At 52.4% G+C, this 19,342-nt stretch overlaps 1 protein-coding gene across 1 annotated transcript; it reads right to left on the reverse strand.

Moving 5' to 3' along the window:
* Positions 1 to 461: 461 nt before the first annotated feature.
* Positions 462 to 4,835, reverse strand: CYP1A2 (cytochrome P450 family 1 subfamily A member 2). The gene is made up of 6 exons (XM_075535475.1): positions 4,005 to 4,835; positions 3,513 to 3,636; positions 3,011 to 3,100; positions 2,652 to 2,775; positions 1,407 to 1,493; positions 462 to 759 (listed from the first exon to the last, which is right to left on the reverse strand). Exons 1-6 carry the CDS (start codon positions 4,833 to 4,835, stop codon positions 462 to 464), a joined length of 1,554 nt encoding a protein of 517 aa, XP_075391590.1.
* Between the last annotated feature and the right edge of the window lie 14,507 nt (positions 4,836 to 19,342).

The following is a 19,342-nucleotide window of genomic DNA, read 5'->3' on the forward strand; positions in this document are numbered from 1 at the left end:
TAAAGGGCGAGAAAGAAAGAACCCCATTGCCACCAAATTGACTCTGTCACTGTGACCTTCTGTGGGGTTTCTGAGCCTGTCCGTCTTTACAGGAGCAGCCGGCCTCGTCTCTTTCCCTCGGAGGGGTTGGTGGCTTTGATCCACCAAACCTGTGGTCCGACGCCTAACCATGAGCACCACCAGGCCTCCTTAGACAGATCTAGGGAGCTAGAGTTGCCTAGGACTGGGGCGGGGGTGGGGGGCAGCAGGGGGGACATGGGCAGTGGCTGTTAATGGGTGCAGTTTCTTTTCCAAGTGAAGACAATGCTCTCGATTTATTGTGATACAGAAACAGTCTCGTGGATCTACGAAGTCACAGGTGAAATTATAGTTCAAGACAGGAATCACATGTTTCTGTGTTTAAGGAACAGAAGCGAGGGCCCCACGGATGCCCACAGGCCCCTGCGACCGCACGGTCTCTGTCACTTGACGGAGACACGCACCTGGGCCTGTATGAGCTGGCCACGCTGGGGCTTCATGGTCAGCCCGTAGATGGGGGTCAGGTCCACTGTGACACCTGGTGGTGCGCTGAACTCCATGCGCTGCAGCAGGGTGGCGAGGAAGAGGAAGATCTCCCATTTGGCCAGGACCTCCCCGATGCACCGGCGCTTGCCCATGCCAAAGAGCAGAACCTTCTCACTCATGGTCTTGTCGATGGCGCTGCCCTGGTCAGTGAGGAATCGCTCCGGCCGGAACTCAAAGGGGTCTCCCCATACCTTCCTGAGACAGGGACAGAGGAGACGGAATCTCAGGGCTGCCGAGGCCCTGGGAGGAAAGGCTTCCTGCGCAAGGAAACCCAGAGCGGAGGCTCCCCGATTGATGACCACGCATGTGCCCGCCTCCAGGGAGTGTCGCGCCGGGGACCTCTGCTCACGGACGTTCTCCCCACGTCTATGGAAAATGACCAGCCTGGAGAGCAGTGCTCTTTCACGTCTCTACTTAGGATAATAAGAAATCATGCTTTTCAAAAAAAAAAAGAAAGGAAGAAATCATGTTTACCTGTTCATCAATCATTGGGTGCGCCTCCTGGTGATTGCTTTTTGTCTTAAGGTAATTATGCAGAGGATCCCCTTTCACTGTCAAAAAGGTCTCATGGCCCTCCGATTTACAGACCGAAGCAGGGGTTTCCACTGAGAGATCCCTGGGCTACTCACATCAGAAGGACCAGAGGGACCGGCTGACGTAGACTCTGTAACAAGCTTTCTGCTGGCTTCTTATGTACCACCTAGACTCACCCACACCAGGCTGGACACCGCAGTTAGGCTCCATTCCTTCCTTGAATAAATAGTTCTTTGGAGGCAACAGACAGACAGCCTTCCTGGCTGCTGGACATGCTCGCTGGCTGGTCAGTGGGGGACGGTACTCACGGGTCATGGTTGACCTGCCACTGGTTCACAAAGATACAGCGCTCCTTGGGGATGTAGAAGCCGTTCAGTGTGGTGTCCTTTGTGGTACTGAAGAGAGAGGAGAGTTTTGTCAGCCTGGGGGGGCTGGAAAGCTGGGGCAATGACCTTGGGGGATGTGCTCTTACCTCCACCCCACCTGATAGCCCCCTGCAGTTTCCCAGTCCTGCATCAGAAGGTAGTGGGGACTGGGGAAGACACGTGAAAAGCCCTTCCCCTTCCTGGACTCCTGCTCCCGCTGACGTTTTCCCAGGCTTATGCCATGCGGGCATTCTCTGGCACCAAGAAGTAGGCGGTGCTCCTAGCCTGGCTGGGAGTCAAATCTCTCACTCTGGAAGTAACTAGACCAACAGATGGGCAGAAATGAATGTTCACTGACTTTCTTACTGCTTAAAAAATCCTAGGACATGCTAGTGTGTGTGTGTGTGTGTGTGTGTGTGTGTGTGTGTGTGTGTGTGTGTGTGTGAGAGAGAGAGAGAGAGAGAGAGAGATTTTTTAAGTCCTGATATGGAGGTTTGGGAGCAGGAGAAAAGACCTTCATTCAGAAAGCAGAGGGTTCTTTGGCTTCAGCCCAAATAACGAATTCTCTTTTCTACAATTACGTTTGGAATGATACAACCCATCATTCATTTCTTCAGCCTAGTGACTATTCTATGCACATGACATTTGCATACTCTCTTTAATCTAGGTATATGCGTCACAGAGACTTACTTTCAGGGAGAATTAAAAAAAAAAAGAATGCAAATCCAGGACAGGATTGAGGACCAAAGGCTGGAAGTCCAGTAGAACAGCCAAGCGTGAAGCCGTGTTAGCTGGCTGAGTGCAGAGAGGCTCTGGGAGAGGGGGTTTGTGTGTCAGGACTGACCTTGAGTCAGGGTGGGATTCAGCCAGAGCCTAGGGGGGAAGGCATTCTAGGCCGCAGGTTCAGGATAAGCACAACATGCTATGTGGAGCAGAAGGGACTTGAAGGGAGAGACTGTGCCTGGCATTGAAGGAGAGCCAAGGTCTGCTGTGTGGCTTTCCAGCTGGGCGGTTGGAGCATGTTTGAATGGGACAGGGCTAGCCTCGAGCTGGGCTAGGTGAGGAGCTGGGTGTCCCGGTCGGGAAGGAGATGCTGAGGCCGGAGTCATGCCAGGGCTGAAAAGCTCTGAGGAGGATTTGCACAGGAGGGGAGCATTCCGAGGTGGAGTGCGGAGGGACAGGCCCCACCTGTGGGGAATGGTGAAGGGGACGAAGGTGGTGTGTCGAAAGAGCTCAAGGATGAAGGCCTCTGTGTAAGGCAGCTGGGGTCGGTCAGAGAGCCGGGGCTTCCTCGTCTGGCCAATCACGGCATCTGTAGGGGACAAAGAGGGCTCAGGGGCTCCCCGACCGCTCCAGGCATCTCTGCCTCTGTTACACTGTGTCACTCTGAACGGGTCTGTGCCTTGTCTGAGACCCTATTGACTTCTCCAGCATCTTCTGGGGGCATCCGGGTATGGCCAGAGCATGGCATGTTCTAGGGCCTGTGGATGGATAAATGATCAGGGGCCCCCAGGTCCCAGGCTGGAAGGGTTTGCCACACCGCATACCCAGTTCCTTCTGGATCTTCTTCTGGATCTCAGGCTTGGTCACCAGGTACAAGAGGCTCCAGGAGATGGCCGTGGTGACTGTGTCAAACCCTGGGCAGGATGGGGCGAGGAAAGGAAGGAAGGAAGGCCGGAACCAGAGTCAGCATGTGCCAAGCACTCACCTGGTCCCGGGTGTTGACTTTGAACTGGGTCTTCTCAACACTGACCAGAGTCACTGGTTTCCTACTTAGTTGGTGGAATCTCAGAGGCCTAGACGTCCAGGTTGGAGAACACTTCATTGTTCATATAGGGAAACCGAGGTCCAGAGGAGGAGAGGGACTAGGTCAAATTTCCCCTGGGGAGTTGGCGGCCCAGCCAGGGCTCACACTCTAGTCCCGGGTCGGCTCTCTGTGCCCTGTCCCATTCTAGAGGAGGCTGGTGGGTTATTTTGGTAGTTCAGGGGTCGGGCAAGTGAGGGAAAGGTAAGTCCAGGTGGGTGGAGGGGCGGGGATCTGGTGCCTACCGGCCCCAAAGATATCATTGACGATGTTGATGATCTTCTGCTGGGGGATTGGGTCGCTGCCGCCTCTGAAGTGCTGCTTCTCACTGTGCTTGAAAAGGGCCCCCGTGATGTCCTGGACACTGTTCTGAAGAGTCACAAGCTCAGCAGGATCCGTGGGACCCTGGGGCTGGGGGCTGGGGACTCCCCTCTGGCTTCTGAAGTACGTGGGGGCTCAGGGCAGAAGTCTTGTGTAGGGCTTAGCGTGTCATTTCATGTGCCATTGACGGTCATCTCAATTTCCCCCTAGATCCCATGTCGGAGGAGGAAGGAGTTGATATGAACAGAAGGAAGCAAAGGGTCACCTGAGTCGGGGATTAGTCTCTGTTGAGACTCAGGTTCCACATGGAACAAAGACCTCACTCAGACTGGCCCCTTACACCTGTCCGTCAAGACCCCACTTGCAGGCCTTCTCCCTCTGGGGCCTTCCCCTGCCCCGCCCCGCCCCGGGCTAACCTGGTCAAAGTCCCGATAGTGTTCCCGGATGGTCTTCTGTAGAAACCTGAGGAACCTCTGGTTGAAGGACTTGAACCTCTGCAGAGCCGGGTTGGGCAGGTATCTCAGGAAGGGGAAGAAGTCCACGGGGTTCCCGGAAGTGGCGCTCTCCACAAACTCGTGGCTGTTTTCTAAAAGACTGAGCAGCTCCTCGCTGCTTTCTGGGAAGTGCTGTCCAAAGCACATGGCTCCGATGACTTTGGCTACCGACGGCACCACCTGGTTGTAGGGATCGAAGCACCGGCCCCCTGCCATCAGCTCTTGAAACCTGCCCAGGAGGGCCTCGGCCTCCTTGCTCACGTGCTCCTCCAGGTAGCAGGAGGATGCAGAGGCTGGGTCTGCGGCCATGGAGAACGTGTTCAGGGCGTTCTGGGCCAGGCGTCGGCGGGCAGCCCATATGGGTCCAGAGTCAGGGTTGAAGCTCAGGCTCTGACCATCAGTGACCAGGCTGAAGCTGTAGAGGTCAGGCCGGCCCTTGAAGACATCCCCCTGCCGCACCAAGGCCTGCCGGATGGTGTCCAGGCCACTGAGCACCAGCACAGGTGTGCTGCCAATGCACACCTGCATCACATCCCCGTACTGCTGGCTCAGCCTCGTCAGCGCCAGGTGCGGGTTCTTCCCCAGGGTCAGCACGTGCCCGATCAGAGGCCAGCCCCAGGGCCCTGGGGGGCTCTTCAGGCCTTTGGGGACCTGTGCCTTCCAGCTTCTAACCACCCAGAATACCAGGCAGAAGATGGCAGAGGCCAGGAGGAGCTCGGTGACTGAGAAAGAAACAGCCTGGAATAAAGCCATCTTTACAGACGGTGGGGGCAGAGAGGAGTCGTCAGAATGAGGGTGAATTTACTCACTCACTCACTCATTCACCCACTCACCCACTGACTGACTGACTCACTCACTCCACTAACTCACTCACTCACCCACTCACTCACTCACTCACCCACTCACTCACCCACTCACTCACTCACTCACTCACTCACTCACTCACTCACTCACTCACTCCTCACTCACTCAGTCACTCACTGATTGACTCACTCACTCCACTAACTCACTCACTCTCACTCTCTCCACTCACTCACTCCTCACTCAATAAACAGGGACACCTGTTCTGCGCTTGGCCCCCCCAGGACACAAGTGAAGGATTCAGGCACACCCACCGCGGGCCCTGTGCTGAAGGACTCCTCCTTAGAGCCTCAGAGTCTGAGGGCTGGAAGGGAGGCTCCAGAGTCCCAGCTCCAGTGTCTGACCCTCTGCCTTAGCCCTCTTCTCTACCCATCCCTATAGCTTTTGGGGGAGGGGCCTGTAGGAGAGGCACAGGGCCACCCCAAAACAGCATCCCTGCCAGTCCTTAGGACATGGTGCCAAGGAGGCCCTAAAAGTGCTGCTCCCCTGTGGCCCCTCTCCTGGGACACCCCCCCATCCCAACAATGCCAAGAGTCCTCAAAGCTGATCCAAACAGCCCGTGAGGTTCACCTCCCCCAGGCGCTCTAGCAAGACCCAAAAGGGAGCCCCCTTGGGGGGTGGGTCCCTATTCCCTCTCCCCTTTCAATCTTAGAGCCCAAGGATGGGCTCTATCCAGAGTCAGGACTCACTTGGGGCCAGGTGAGGGCCCTTTCCCATCTTTCCAGGAAAATTCAAACGAATACCCTTAGAGGTGGCTCAGTGAAGGCTGCATCGTGGCCAACAGAGAACTGACACCCAGAGCTAGGCAGCAAGGACAAGGACTCTGGCCTCCAAGCCCTAGCCCAGGGATACCCTGCTCCCGTCTTCACTGGCTCCCAGGATTTATGGTGGCAGGGGGGTCCCAGAAACAGGGAAATGAGCTCAAAGGAGGTACCTGTGGAGGCAGGGGCTTCAGTTCAGCAGGGTTGAAGAGGTTGGTCCAGAGCTTCTGGCTCTGGGAAAGAGAGGCTTTTATAAACACCGATCAGATTGGTCTGACCGTCCTGGTCACCTGATATCAGAAGCATTGAACAAAAGTTGGAAAGCTCTGCTCTTGTCCGTGGACCATGATCCCTCAGCTCCGCCTACTGCTCAGGGACCGGAAGTAGTTGTTTGGAGTTAGGTCAGAGGGGTGCTGAGACCCTGGGTCGCTGGGGAGGGATGTCCAGCCCTCCTCAGGGTCAGAGTGGGGAGACCCGTTTCTCTCAAAGCCAGGGCAGGGCTCGCCCAACCTGCCTCCCCACTGTGCCCAGCAGGAAGGGTCTTGCTCAGACACTCAGCCCATGCCAGGGAGAGGGAGCTGGCACCCTAGTGGACCTGTGTGAATGTGATATTGGCTTTCCTCAGCTTTGTCCATCTTGACCAGCAGTCTCATCTTTCTACTGCTGACCAAGGTGACCCAGCATTGCCACCAGCCCACTCCAATGTCCAGCCCGAATCTTTAATCTGAACAAAACAGGCGATTACGATTCTGCGTTTGAACACTGGGCAGGAGAGCAGAGGAAAGTCTACCTTTCCGGTCCGTACCTCCATGGGGGCCAGACCAATGAAAAAGCCCAGCATTGCCGTTCAGTGTTTTAGATAACTATTACTCGCTTTACTTTTGATGTTTAATGATTAAAAATATGTATATATAATGAAAAATTCCAAGTAGGCCTGGTGCCGTAATAGGTTACATGTTGGGCTGTTAACCACAAAGTCGGCAGTTTGAACCCACCGGCCGTTCCGAGGGAGGAAGACGAGGCTTGCTACCCCCGTGAAGAGCTACAGTCTCAGAACCCCACAAGGGCAGCGCTCCTCTGTCCTATAGTGTTGCTATGAGTTGGCAGGGATTAACTGGCATTCACGTGCCGGAGAAGTTCACAGATCACAGGCTCACTGCAATGGGGTTGGTTTCTCAGAGCAGCTGGTGCTGTTGAATGACTGGCCACGAGGCTGGCTGGCTGCCCACTGTGTAACCACGACCCCACCAGGGCTCCAAATTACACTGCCTGGTGGGTTTTTACTTTTATGGACTCGCCAAACCAGCGCTCAGGTCAAGAGACTGAGCGCTATGCGCACCCGTTCACTTGTGGAAGATGTAGATGGGTCCTGACCTTGGCTGCTAGCCATAACTTTCTGATCCACCCAGACACACCTTGGAAGAAAGGCCTGGCCATCTGATTTCAAGGAATCAGTCCAGGTGAAGCCCCGATGGAGCACAATTCTCTCTCTCTCTTTTTATAATAAATAATTTTATTGGGGGCTCTTATCATGAGCCATACATCAATTGTATCAAGCATATTTGTATATATGTTGCCATCATCATTTTCAAAATATTTTCTTTCTACTTGAGCCCTTGGTATCAGCTCATTTTTACCCTCCCTCCCTCACCCTCCCACCCTCGTGAACCCTTGATAATTGATACATTGTTATTATTTTCATATCGTACACGGTGCACTGTCTCGCTTCACCCGCTTGTCTGTTGTTCATACCCCTGGGGTGGTGGTGGTCATAAGTCAATCATTTTGATTAGTTCCCTCTTTCCCCCCCTTCTCCCCCCACCTTCCCCCTACCCTCATGGTATCACTACTCCCATTACTGTTCCTGAGGGTTGTATCTCTCCTGGATTCCCTGTGTTTCCAGTTCCTATCTGTACCAGTGTACATGCTCTGGTCTAGCCAGATTTGTAAGGTAGAACTGGGGGTCATGATAGTGGGGTGGGGCGCATGAAAGAACTAGAGGAATGTTGTGTGTTCCATCAGTGCTAGGCTGCACCCTGGCTGACTCATCCCTTCCTTGTGACCCTTCTGTGAGGGGATGTCCCATTGTCTACAGATGGGCTTTGGGTCTCCACTCCAATCCCCCTCATTCACACCCATATGATTGTTTGTGTTGGGTCTTCTGATGCCTGATACCTGATCCCATCGACACCTCGTGATCACACAGGCTGGACTGCTTCTCCCATGTGGGCTTTGTTGCTTCCCTGCTAGATGAACTTTAAGCCTTTAACACTCCAAATGTTGTATCGTCTCTCTTTTTTTATACTAATTTAAAACGAATTTCTTTTTTTAAAAAACATTTTATTAGGGGCTCATACAACTCTTATCACAATCCATGCATATACATACATCAATTGTATAAAGCACAGCTGTACATTCTTTGCCCTAATCATTTAAATGTTGTATCTTCTAATAGCCGGGCACCATCAGCTTTCTTTACCACATTTGCTTATGCACCCATTTTATCTTCAGTGATTTTGTCAGGAAGGTGAGCATCACAGAAAACAAGGTTATCAGAACAAAGTGTTCTTACATTGAGGGAGGACTTGAGTGGAGGTTCAATGTCCATCTGCTACCTTCATACTAAACCTATAAATATATCTACATAGACTTATATCCCTATCATTACGTATTAATAGATTTACATACTTACATGCCTTTATTTAGATCTCAATAAATGTCTTTTGCCTCCTAGTTCTTTCCTCTCTTTCCTTTGACTTTCCTACTGTCCCACTATCATGTTTGACCTTCATTAGGCTCTCAGTGATTCCTCTCGGCTACATTGCACTTGATCAACCCCCACGAGGCATTCTACACCCTCCTCACCATTGATTTGAGATCTCTTGTTGTTCCCTTGTCCCTGGGTTTGTTGGCTTCTACTCCCTTTCCGCCACCTTTTCCTCTCCCATGTCCCTGGGGAACCATCAGTCCCGTTGTTTTCTCCTCAGGATTTTAAACAATCTTGCCTATCTTATATAGATAGACACGGGGCGGGGGGAAGCCTATAAATAGTTCCAGGTCTGTCTGCTGACCCTTATGAATATTTTCCGATTGGGTTTGAAGAGGTGCCAAGCCCTGCCCTCTGAGTCTGAAGTCTATTTTCAGGATTCCTCGGGGACGTCATTGCTTTGCTCCCCTTGCTGCTCTGTTGCACTCCCTTTGTGTTTGCCTCTGTGTGCGTGTGGGGGGGGGGCAGACCAGGCACAATAGCCACACTGTGTCTCCAGTGGTGGTCCAATGAGGGGACGTCGTGTCTCCTGGTGGGGCCGGCCCTAAGGTTCTCTCTGCATTGACTGCTCAGAGCAGGAATGTTGTTCTCTCTCTCTCCCCACCCCCCAAGTTTGCTCTACTGTGGTCTAGTCAGAACACACACACACACACACACACATACATACACACACACCTGCGGCTGTATCTTCGGTGCTGTCTGTAGTGTGTTCTTCTGGGGAGGGGTCAGCAGAGCTCAGGTTGGGGCCAGCCTGCTGTCCTCTGACTAACCTGGGGCCGCCGTGAGTTGGAATGGAGGGGTCAGCAGTGGGTTTGCTGGTTCGATAAGCTCCCTTGTTCCCTCCCTCAAAGGAACTGAGATTTCTAGGCGCAAAGACTCACTGGGTCTACTTCTGTTCTTTATGTAAGCGGGTGACCCAGTGCATATCTCCTGTCTGACTCTGTCGCTTACCATCCGCTACCTCTGTGAGGTCCCTCCACATGTCACAGGGTCGTCCATTCTTGTGGGTGCATGCTGCAAGAATGACCTGCGCTTGTGGTCATTCTTGTACCCACGTCTTTTTGGGTGCGTTTCTGCTGTGGGTAAACCAGGAGTGGACCCACTAGGTCATAGAGTCAGTGCAAGGAGCCCTGATGGGCACAGTAGCTTCTGCCAACTCTCTGGCTCTGTTTGCCACCTGCCCCCTCTCCACCCTCCTACCACCATTGTCTGCTCCATATGCCAATACCTTAGCTGGAACCCCCCTCCAGACTCTGGCCCCATGGCCAATTCCTCATCACTTGACACCTGGCCGTCTGTCGCCACCCCAGTTGGGTCTGGGGCTCTCTCCCCTAACTTCCCACTGCCCACAGCTGTTTGCCCCAAGCTTCTGCCTCTAGGCAGCCTCTAGCATATGGTCTGACACATAGCACAGACTCCGGACAAGTTGTGTTAGATACCTTTATCTTCACAAGTAAGAATGCTAACCTGTCCCAGAGCATTCCAATGGCTTTGGGCGCCTCCTGTGTTGGGTCTATGTGTTGCCTCTTTGGCCCGGCCAGCTCTGTATTGGCTTCACAGCCAGCCTATGAGCTGGGTGCTGTCATGAGCCTCACTATGCAGTGGGTTACATGGAAGCCTAGAGATGCTCTGTAATTGGCCCAGAGGCAGAAACTAGGAGACAAGCCACGCGGCAGGTTCCGTGGCAGGGAAGAGGACCACATTAGGAGGCGGCGGAGAGAGGAGGCAGCTCTGGTGGCACAGTGGTTAAAGTGCTTGACTGCTCAGGACAGGCTGGGGGCTTGAACCAGCAGTCAGACTCTATGGTAGCCTGCTTCTGCCCGGATTACACCCCGGGAAGCCTCTGGGCAGTTCCTTCTGCCCAAAAGCATCGCTGTGATGACCTGCAGAATTCGCCACCCAGAGGGCAGGAGCCCCGGGAGAGGCAGGGTGTGGCTGAGGACAAGGTGAGAGGGCAGATGAAGGCTCCCCTGCTCACTCAACATGTTCATCACCCTGGCCGCTGGACGGAACTCAGTAATTGGCAGCTTCCTCGCACTCCCTGCTCCGTTGCCCTTTCCCCTTCCATTTTTCACCTTTCATGCCTCTGACTAGACAGCTAGAGTTTGGGGCTGGTCTATCCCCTGACCATTTCAAGAGGGAGCATTCGATCACGAACCAACAGTATCGAGGGAAGAAATCCCAGCGGCCTTGAGGCACTGGTGACAGCAAGGTCCAGGACCTGACAGGTTATCAGCTGAAAGACTTCAGGGAGATGACGCGGCGCTGGAAGCACTTGGTTGTCTGGGCCGAGACATCTGAAGCCCAAAGAGAAAACAAAGGAAAGCAATCTGAAGACAGTTACCTGGCTAACTGACCGGGAGAGATCCACATCTACGCCCATTCCAAAGAAAAATGACCCCGGCAGAATGTGGAAATGATTGAACAATATGACTCAGACCACGACGTGCCAGGAAAAGACCCTTCAACAGCAGCAGCACCGTCTATCGACGAGGGCTCTGAGAAACTCAGGCTGGATTCAGAGGAGGATGTGGAACAAGGGAGGAGGTCATTGCTGATTCCAGACAGAGCTTGGCTCAAACCAAAGAATACTAGAAAGCTGTTCATTTGTGCCCTATTGAGGATGCCAACCCACGAGGTGGGTGCTCTCACGTATCGTCTAACAAGCTACAGATCACACTGAGGAGAATAAGAATCCCAGGAGGCTTCATTGTGCTCATGCAGGACCTGGAACTGGACCCAAACGTCATCATTTGGGCTTCGAATCAGGAAAGGTGTGTGTCGGTTGTGTATTCTTTCAGCATCCTTCGTCAATCTGTACGCTATGCAAACACTCCAAAAAGCTAGACTACCTGAATCAAAACACACATCAGGAGTGGGGTCCGCTCAAGACATGCAGCGGACACAAGCTTGCTTGCGGAAAGTAAAGAGGACTTGAAGCTTGTTGTGAGGGCAGTCCCAGGCTGCAGCCTTCGATCTGGGTGACTACTCAGTGCAGAGAAGACAGGAGCCCTCACGACTGGACCAACGGAGATCGCGGCAAACGGAGAAAACACTGACGTCATCAAAGATTTCGTTTTACGTGAGTGCAGATTCAACGCGCGCGGAAGCAGCAATCAAGAAATCAGATGATGTGCAGGGCAGACCGGGGGCACAGGACCGTTCAAAGTGTCAAAGAGCACAGGGACCACTTTACGTGCTAGCGTGCGCCTGGCACAAGCCGAGACATCCTCCACCGCGTGCCCCACGAGCAAAGACGGCCGGGGAAAAAGCTGATTCATTTGAACCGTGCTGTTGCTAAGGACTGTCGGAAACACTGTTGACTGCCCAAAGAACAGACAGATCTGTCGCGACCAAAGTACAGTCAGCATGTCCCTGGATGACGAGACTTTGTCTCGCGTACTTTGGACGTGTCGCCAGGAGGGACCAGTCCCTGGAGAAGGACATCATGCTTGGAAAAGTGGGGGATCGACAAGAAAGAGGGCTGGCAAGGTGGCTGGAACAATGGGCTCCCAGGCGGGGTGCACTGTAGCACCAACGACGCATGCAATTTTCCTCTAGTTCCTAAATGCTTCCTCTCCCCCCACTATCATGACCCCAATTCTACTTTACAAATCCAGCTAGACCAGAGCATGTACACTGGTACAGATATGAACTGGAAGCACAGGGAATCCAGGACGGATAAACCCCTCAGGACCAATAATGAGAATAACCATACCAGGAGGGGAAGGGGATGGGGAAGGCAGAAGGAGAGAGGGGGAACTGATCACAATGATCTACATATAATCCCCTCCCAGGGGGACAGACAACAGAAAAGTGGGTGAAGGGAGACATCTGTCAGTATAAGACATGAAAAACTAATAATAATTTATAAATCAAGGGTTCATGAGGGAGGGAGAGTGGGTGAGGGAGGGAAAAAAATGAGGAGCCGATACCAAGGGCTCCAGTAGAAAGCAAATGTTTTGAGAATGTTGAGGGCAACAAATGCTCAAATGTGATTGACACAATGGATGGATGGATGGAGATAGGAGTTGTATGAGCCCCCAATAAAATGATTAAAAAAAATAAACAAGTGGAAGTCAACTCAAAAGCAACTGGTCTTGGGTATGTTGCTCTTTAAATCATGGAGTGAGGCGTAGAGTGTTGTTGGGTGGGAGGCTTGCTGGAAGGGTGGGGTACCTTTGGGCACTTATGGGTGGAGTGAAAGCATTTTGTGACACTTATCTGAGAAGGGCAAAGGCAAGGTCAGCCCAAGGGTCTAAGGCCAGAGCACCAAGAGGGTGAGGCCTGCCTGTGGGCACAACTAAGAAGAGACTGTCTCATGGAAGAACTGTATCCTAAACCTTTTCTGATCCTGCACTGTGACCTGTTACTTCCCTAATAAAGCCCCTAACTGTGAGTATTGCCTGTGAGTCCCCTGTGGCCATTATAACCCACTGCACCCCTGAGCCCAATCTTTCACTACCCGGTGGGTCCCCTCATGCCTGTGCCCAGGCCTGGCAGAGGGGACAGATCTCTGTATGTACATAGACGGGAGCTTTGTATGTGTATGGCTGCTGGATATGGACGAGCTTCCTACCTGGGCACTTAGTCACCTGCCACACAGGTTCACCCAGAGCCCTCTGCCTTTGCCTCCTTAGCATGCTAAACTGGGTCTTGTCACCCAGCCATAAACCTGACACTCCACCTGTCATTCTACTCTGGTCAAATCCTCAGAACCTTACTGTCCAAACACCTCTTGCCCCCTCGGACCCCTTCTCTCCATTATTACAGCCACTGCCCTGGCGCAGGCCCTTGGCACCACGTTCTATGGGGACTTTTGTAAGAACTTCTTACCTGGTGTCTCTACCTCCAGGCCAGGTCTGTTTAACACAGCGGTTCTCAACCTGTGGGTCGCGACCCCTTTGAGGGTCGAACGAGCTTTTCACAGGGGTGGCCCGATTCATAACAGTAGCAACATGCTAGTGCTGAAGTAGCAATGAAAATAATGTTATGGTTGGGGGTCCCCACCACATGAGGAACTGCATGAGAGGGTCGCGCCTTGAGGAAGATTGAGAACCACTGGTCTGACAGAACTTCCTGCTACGACGGAAATGACCTGTCTGGGTGCTGCCTAAGAGGCTAGTCGCTAGTCTCACGTGGCTGTTGAGGGCTCCCAACGTGGCCAGTGCAAAGGAGGAACTGAACTGCTCATCCGATTTTTTCCTAATCGGGTTGAATTTTAATGTAGACAGCCACACGAGGCTAGTGGCTGCTGTTGCTGCAGACTCCCAACTCCCTTCGTCCCAGAAACCACACGCCACACTACCAGCCAGTGGGCCCTTTCCAAACTTGCCTCTCCTAGCTGCCCTGGGACCGGCCCTCCACGCTCTTCGTGACTGGCTGGGGAGCAGACAGTTGTGAACCATAGAGATTTTTCATTTTGAGTTTCGTTGTCGAGACTAGACACAGCAACACACACAGCTGCTGGGAGCCGTACCAGTCAGTGCCACTGATGGAAGTCTCCAGGGATGCAGCCATCCTTGCTCTTCATTGTTCGAACCGCTCCTCCCCGTGGACAGGAAACTCCCCGCCAACCCCCCGAAGTTCCCATCTAATCTTTCAAGCGGCGGTTGTCACTTGGTAGATGCATCTTTGAAAAAGCAAGGAGACGCCCTCTCTCCGTTTCTCTGCCACCCCGAGTGTGGTGGTGCTCCAGGCTTCAGCATGTCGTCTTGTAAGACTTTCAGGATATAGAGATTCCTGGCCAAGAAACAGAAGCAGAATTGGCCCATTCCCCAATGGATTCGAATGAAAACCGGTAATAAAATCAGGCACAACTCCAAGAGAAGACATTGGAGAAGAACCAAGCTGGGGCTGTAAGGAGCCCCCTGAAGGGTGGCACGCATGGCCGCATTTTCCCAGGCTCAAATTTTGTCCCCATCTGATGACTTGAACTTCTATTGGCAAATAACCTGGTTTATTCCTTGTTTTTTTGCTTCCTAATCAAGTTTAACAATAAATAATATAAGGCTGTTAGTGTGAAAAAAAAAAAGAAAAAGCAAGGAGACATGTTTTTTTTTTACTGGTTAATAACTGCTTTTAAGGAGACTTCAGGGGACTATTTTTGGCTTAAGGTTGAAAGATTCCTTTGGGGGCTCATCCAGCCTTCATGGCTCCAGAAACTCTGGTGTCCATTTGAAATTCTGTTCTGTGTCCCTTCTCCGTACAGAGTCAGGGACGGTGGGAATCTCAGTTACAGTTTTTCACAGGCCAAATCGAGAAGAAACAAAACAAGAGGGCCTGGGGAGAGATGCTTCCAGGAGGAGGGAACAGCACATGCAAAGGCTCTGAGTCAGAGGGCTGGGGGTCTTCTGTTTGTCCCTTCATATCCCCTCTCTACCCTTCCCTGCCTGCGGGCCACATTGACGGGTCCCCTTGCTCTCTGACATTGGTTAAATCAACTCAGCAGGGCGCCAGCAGGGCATGAGAGGACTTGGTGAGAGTGGACGGAGGCATTGATGCCCTGGCTCTTTCCTGGCAGCGTCTCTGCAAGCCAGCTCGGACCCTTGGCCACACACAGTACTTCCTCTCCATAGCTTCTCCATAATCACCCTTTCTGGGTCTTAGCTTTTGCTTCTACCCTTCAACTTCTGGCTCTGCTCTTGCACTCCCTCTGGTGCTGCATCGTCACCCATTGGTGCCCCTACACCTTGCCTCCATCTTTAAAATCCATTCCTTCATGCAACTCTCCTCAATGACCCAGATGGAGGAGATGTTCTGCTTCCTGCAGGGTCTGACCCTGGAGGGTCAAAGAGGCTTTTGTGGCTGGACAGCACTGAGCCAGGGGGCAGGCTCGTGACAAAGGAGGAGGTCGCAGACGCCCGCATCCATACCTGAAATGGCCTTGCAGGTCGTGATGAGGACTGTCTTCCCATTCACTTCCTCCTCCGCTTCCTTGTGAAGACCCCAGTCTTTTCCAAAGGTCTGAGGGATAGGGTTAGGGTTAGGGTTAGGTTAGGGTTAGGTTAGGGTTAGGGTTAGGTTAGGTTAGGGTTAGGGTTAGGGTTAGGTTAGGGTTAGGGTTAGGTTAGGGTTAGGGTTAGGGTTAGGTTAGGGTTAGGGTTAGGTTAGGGTTAGGGTTAGGTTAGGGTTAGGGTTAGGTTAGGGTTAGGGTTAGGTTAGGGTTAGGGTTAAGATTAGGGTTAGGGTTTGGGTTAGGTTAGGGTTAGGTTTAGGGTTAGGGTTAGGTTAGGGTTAGGGTTAGGATTAGGGTTAGGGTTAGGGTTAAGTTAGGGTTAGGGTTAGGGTTAGGTTAGGGTTAGGGTTAGGTTAGGGTTAGGGTTAGGGTTAGGGCTTGGGTTAGGTTAGGGTTTGGGTTAGGGTTAGGGTTTTTAGTATTAGGGTTAGGGTTAGGTTAGGGTTAGGGTTCTCCAGGGGTCTCTCCAGGCCCCCAGCTTACAAGGATCTCGCCTTCTCTAGCTCCTGCCTTTGCCCTACGCTGTTTGGGGCCTACTTTCCGCCTACACTGTGGAGTGGGGGTTAGTGTGGGTCTTGCTCACTCCCCTCTCCTCTACCACGCAGCCCTCAGAGATTCAACCAAAAGTGCTACCGGGGATAACTGCTGGGCCAAGATCCTCAGCCTTCTGCATTGCTTCAGCCAGAGTCCTCACCCCTCCCCACTGCCCCCTTGGCCTGCTGTTCCTGGAATCGATCGCTGGGGGTTCCTAGCCAAAGAGCTTCGCACGCAAAGGTGGGTGAACTTTGACTCACAAGCAGGTGTTCAGGTTCGGGTCAAGGTCCTTTAACCTCCTGCCTGTCTCCCTCCTTCTCTGCTTCGTGCTCAGTGAGGCCCCCCCTTCCTGGTCATTGTGGGTTCTCAGCTGAGACAGGGCTTGGTGATGGGAAGTGCACAGGCCGCATGGAATCCCAGGGGGCCCTCTCTTCTCCAGGGCATGGGTGATTGGTGCGGGGCTGGCCCACGGGTTGGAGCTGTCCATGTTTGACCGCCTGGGGTTTTGTGGGAGTGTGGAAAGTAAACCATGGTGGGTGGAGTGGGGTTGGGTGGAGTGGGGTGGTGGTTGTGGCTAGCCATGGCCTGGAAGCAGGAGGGCAGAATTCTGGGCTTTACTGTGACTTTCCATGTGTCCCCGGAGCCTTCTCCTTCCTCATATTGGTAGTTACAACTGAAAACTAGAAGAGGAGCTGACTTAATGAGCTAATTAATTTACTTGAGGGCAAAAGTCCATTAGGGAATCTGAGCAAAGTTCTGCCTCTTCCAACCAGCAAAGGGCTTTCCTGAGTCCCTGGTTAGGGATCCCAGCACTCGCTGGTCTTCAGCCCCAATGCCTGGGCGGCCATGGTTCCTGAGAGCTGGCATACTATGGAGGTTCTAAGAGCAGGAGAGGGTGGGCTTCAGAGCAAGGGGGGGTGGGGGGTGGGAGGGCCTTGCTCCTCACATGAGGCTTTCACACAGGCAGTCTTCTCTCCCCTCCCCTCCCCTCTCCTCTGCTCTCTCTGGCTCTAGCTGCAACTGAGGCTGAAGGAGACCCTTCCCTTGGGTACCATGAGGCTCCTCAGTAAGAACTCCCCAGCAAGAACTCACTCATCTCCTGCCTAGTCTGTTGTCTAAATGCTGTCTAAAATACCCCCTTATTGTGTCAGCACTTTGGGCTTAACATCATTCTTGTAGTTGTGCTCAGTTGCTTTAGAAAAACCCAAACTCAATGCCATCAAGGTGATTCTGACTCGAAGTGACCCTACAGGACAGGGTAGAACTGCCCCTGTGAGTTTCTGAGACTGTGACTCTTTAAAAAAATCATTTTACAGAACCAGTGATGAGAGTGGCGATGCCTGGAGGGTGGAGAGAATGTGGGGTAGAAAGGGGGAACTGATTACAGGAATCTACGTATAGCCTCCTCCCTGGGGGAGGGACAGCAGAGAAGAGGGCAGGGGGAGATGCCAGACAGTGTAATATATGACAAATTAATAATAATATATGAATGATGAAGGGTTCATGAGGTAGGGGGAGTGGGGAGGGAGGGGGAAAATGAGTAGCAGATATAAGGGCTCAAGCAGAAAGCAAATATTTTGAGAATGATGGCAACATTTGTACATATGTTCTTGACACAATGTATGTATGTATGTATTGTGATAAGAACTGTATGAGCCCCCAATAAAATGATTAAAAAATCATTTTATTAGGGGCTCTTACTGCTTTTATAATATTCCATACCTCAATTATATCAAGCATATTTGTACATACATTGCCATAATCATTTCCAACACATTTTCCACTTGAGCCTTTAGTATCAGCTCCTCTTTTCCCCCTCCTTCCCACCTTCATGAATCCTTGATCAATTATATACTGTTATTATTTTGTAACTCTTCACGCCACCAGAGGTCCTCTCAACTCCTTTACCGGTTGTTCATATCACCAGTGGAAGGACCTGGTTCATGACAGCCCTTTCCCACAGGCTGGTTCTCTGCGTTGGGACTTGCAGGAAGGAGTGGCAGGTTGGGGTCAGATGTTCTGAGAACTGAGGAGGGCTGAAGACATACACCGGGAGACACTTAAGCTGCTGCTGGGGAAGCCCAGGCAGGCTTCCAGGAGGAGGTGATATTTTAGCTGAGGATTAAAGTGAGGACTTCAGAAGCAGATATGGGCAGGCCTGAAAACCCAAAAGAGTTATGGAGGCATAGTGCTTATGCATTGGGCTGCTAACTACAAGGTCAGCAGTTCAAAACCACCAGCTGCTCCATGGGAGAAAAACGGCATTTTCTATTTCTGTAGAGAGTTAGTCTCTGAAACCCACAGGGGCAGTTCTGCCCAGTCCTATAGGGTCATTAGAAGTTGGCATCAACTCGGTGGCAGTAAGTTTGGTGTTTTTGAGTGTGATACACCTCAAACCAAAGTCCGACCCATTGCTATTGAGTTGATTCCAACACATCGTGACCCTATAGCACAGAGCAGAATGGTTCCACGGGGCTTCTAATCTTTATAGGTGCAGACAATCTCATCTTTCTTCTGACAAGCTGCTGGTGGGCTTGAACCTCTGACCTTCTGGCTAGCAGGCCAAATTTAACGGTGTCCCCAGAGCTCCCCAGGGCAGACCTAATCCCCAAGCCCAAACCCAAATCAAACAAACTAAAACACCCAACCCACGGCCTTCCAGTGAATTCTGACTCATGGGGCCCCTGCATCAGTTCTCCGAAGCTGTGAATCTTTACAGGTGCAGCCAGGCTTATCTTTCTCCTGTGGCGGGTTTGAACTGCCCACCTTTAGACAAGCAGCACGACGCTCCTTTGTCAGTGCCACCAGGACTCCTTGGCATACCTGATAGAAGTCTCGCGGCTCAAGCGTCTGGTATCTATGTTCAGAGTGACAGGCGCTAAGGTATGGTGCCAGAACAAGGAGCATTTGCATTGTCAGAGGACCGTCCTGGGTGTCTCCGGAAGTGCATGGAATTCCAGCCGGAGCCGGGTATAAGCGCGACAGGGACCCCTCTAGGTGGCTGTTAGGTTTTCTAGCGCAATGGTGGGGCCTGGACTAGGGTGTGGCAGTGCAGTTGGACACGTCGGCGTCATGCGTCCTTGTCCCATCAAACAGAATCGTGGTAGCCAGCTGATCTTGCTCCTCAGAGTCCACCATGTCTCCTGTCTCCATGTGATAAGAAGCACTTCCCTGTTTCTCAGTGGGGGTGCTACTGGCCGTCCCCAGGACACCCTCCTCCCCACGACATGCCACACTTCCCCAGGCCCCAGGCAACAATGCTGTTGCCCACTTTCACAGTCCCCTGCTTGGGACGTGCTGATCCCTCTTGCCAAGGGCGCTCTTCCTTCGAACGTGCCTCATGCCAAGGCAGAGTCCCAGCCTCGCTTAGGAGCACCCT

Source organism: Tenrec ecaudatus, chromosome 17 (assembly GCF_050624435.1).
Source record: "Tenrec ecaudatus isolate mTenEca1 chromosome 17, mTenEca1.hap1, whole genome shotgun sequence".
NCBI lineage: Eukaryota > Metazoa > Chordata > Mammalia > Afrosoricida > Tenrecidae > Tenrec > Tenrec ecaudatus.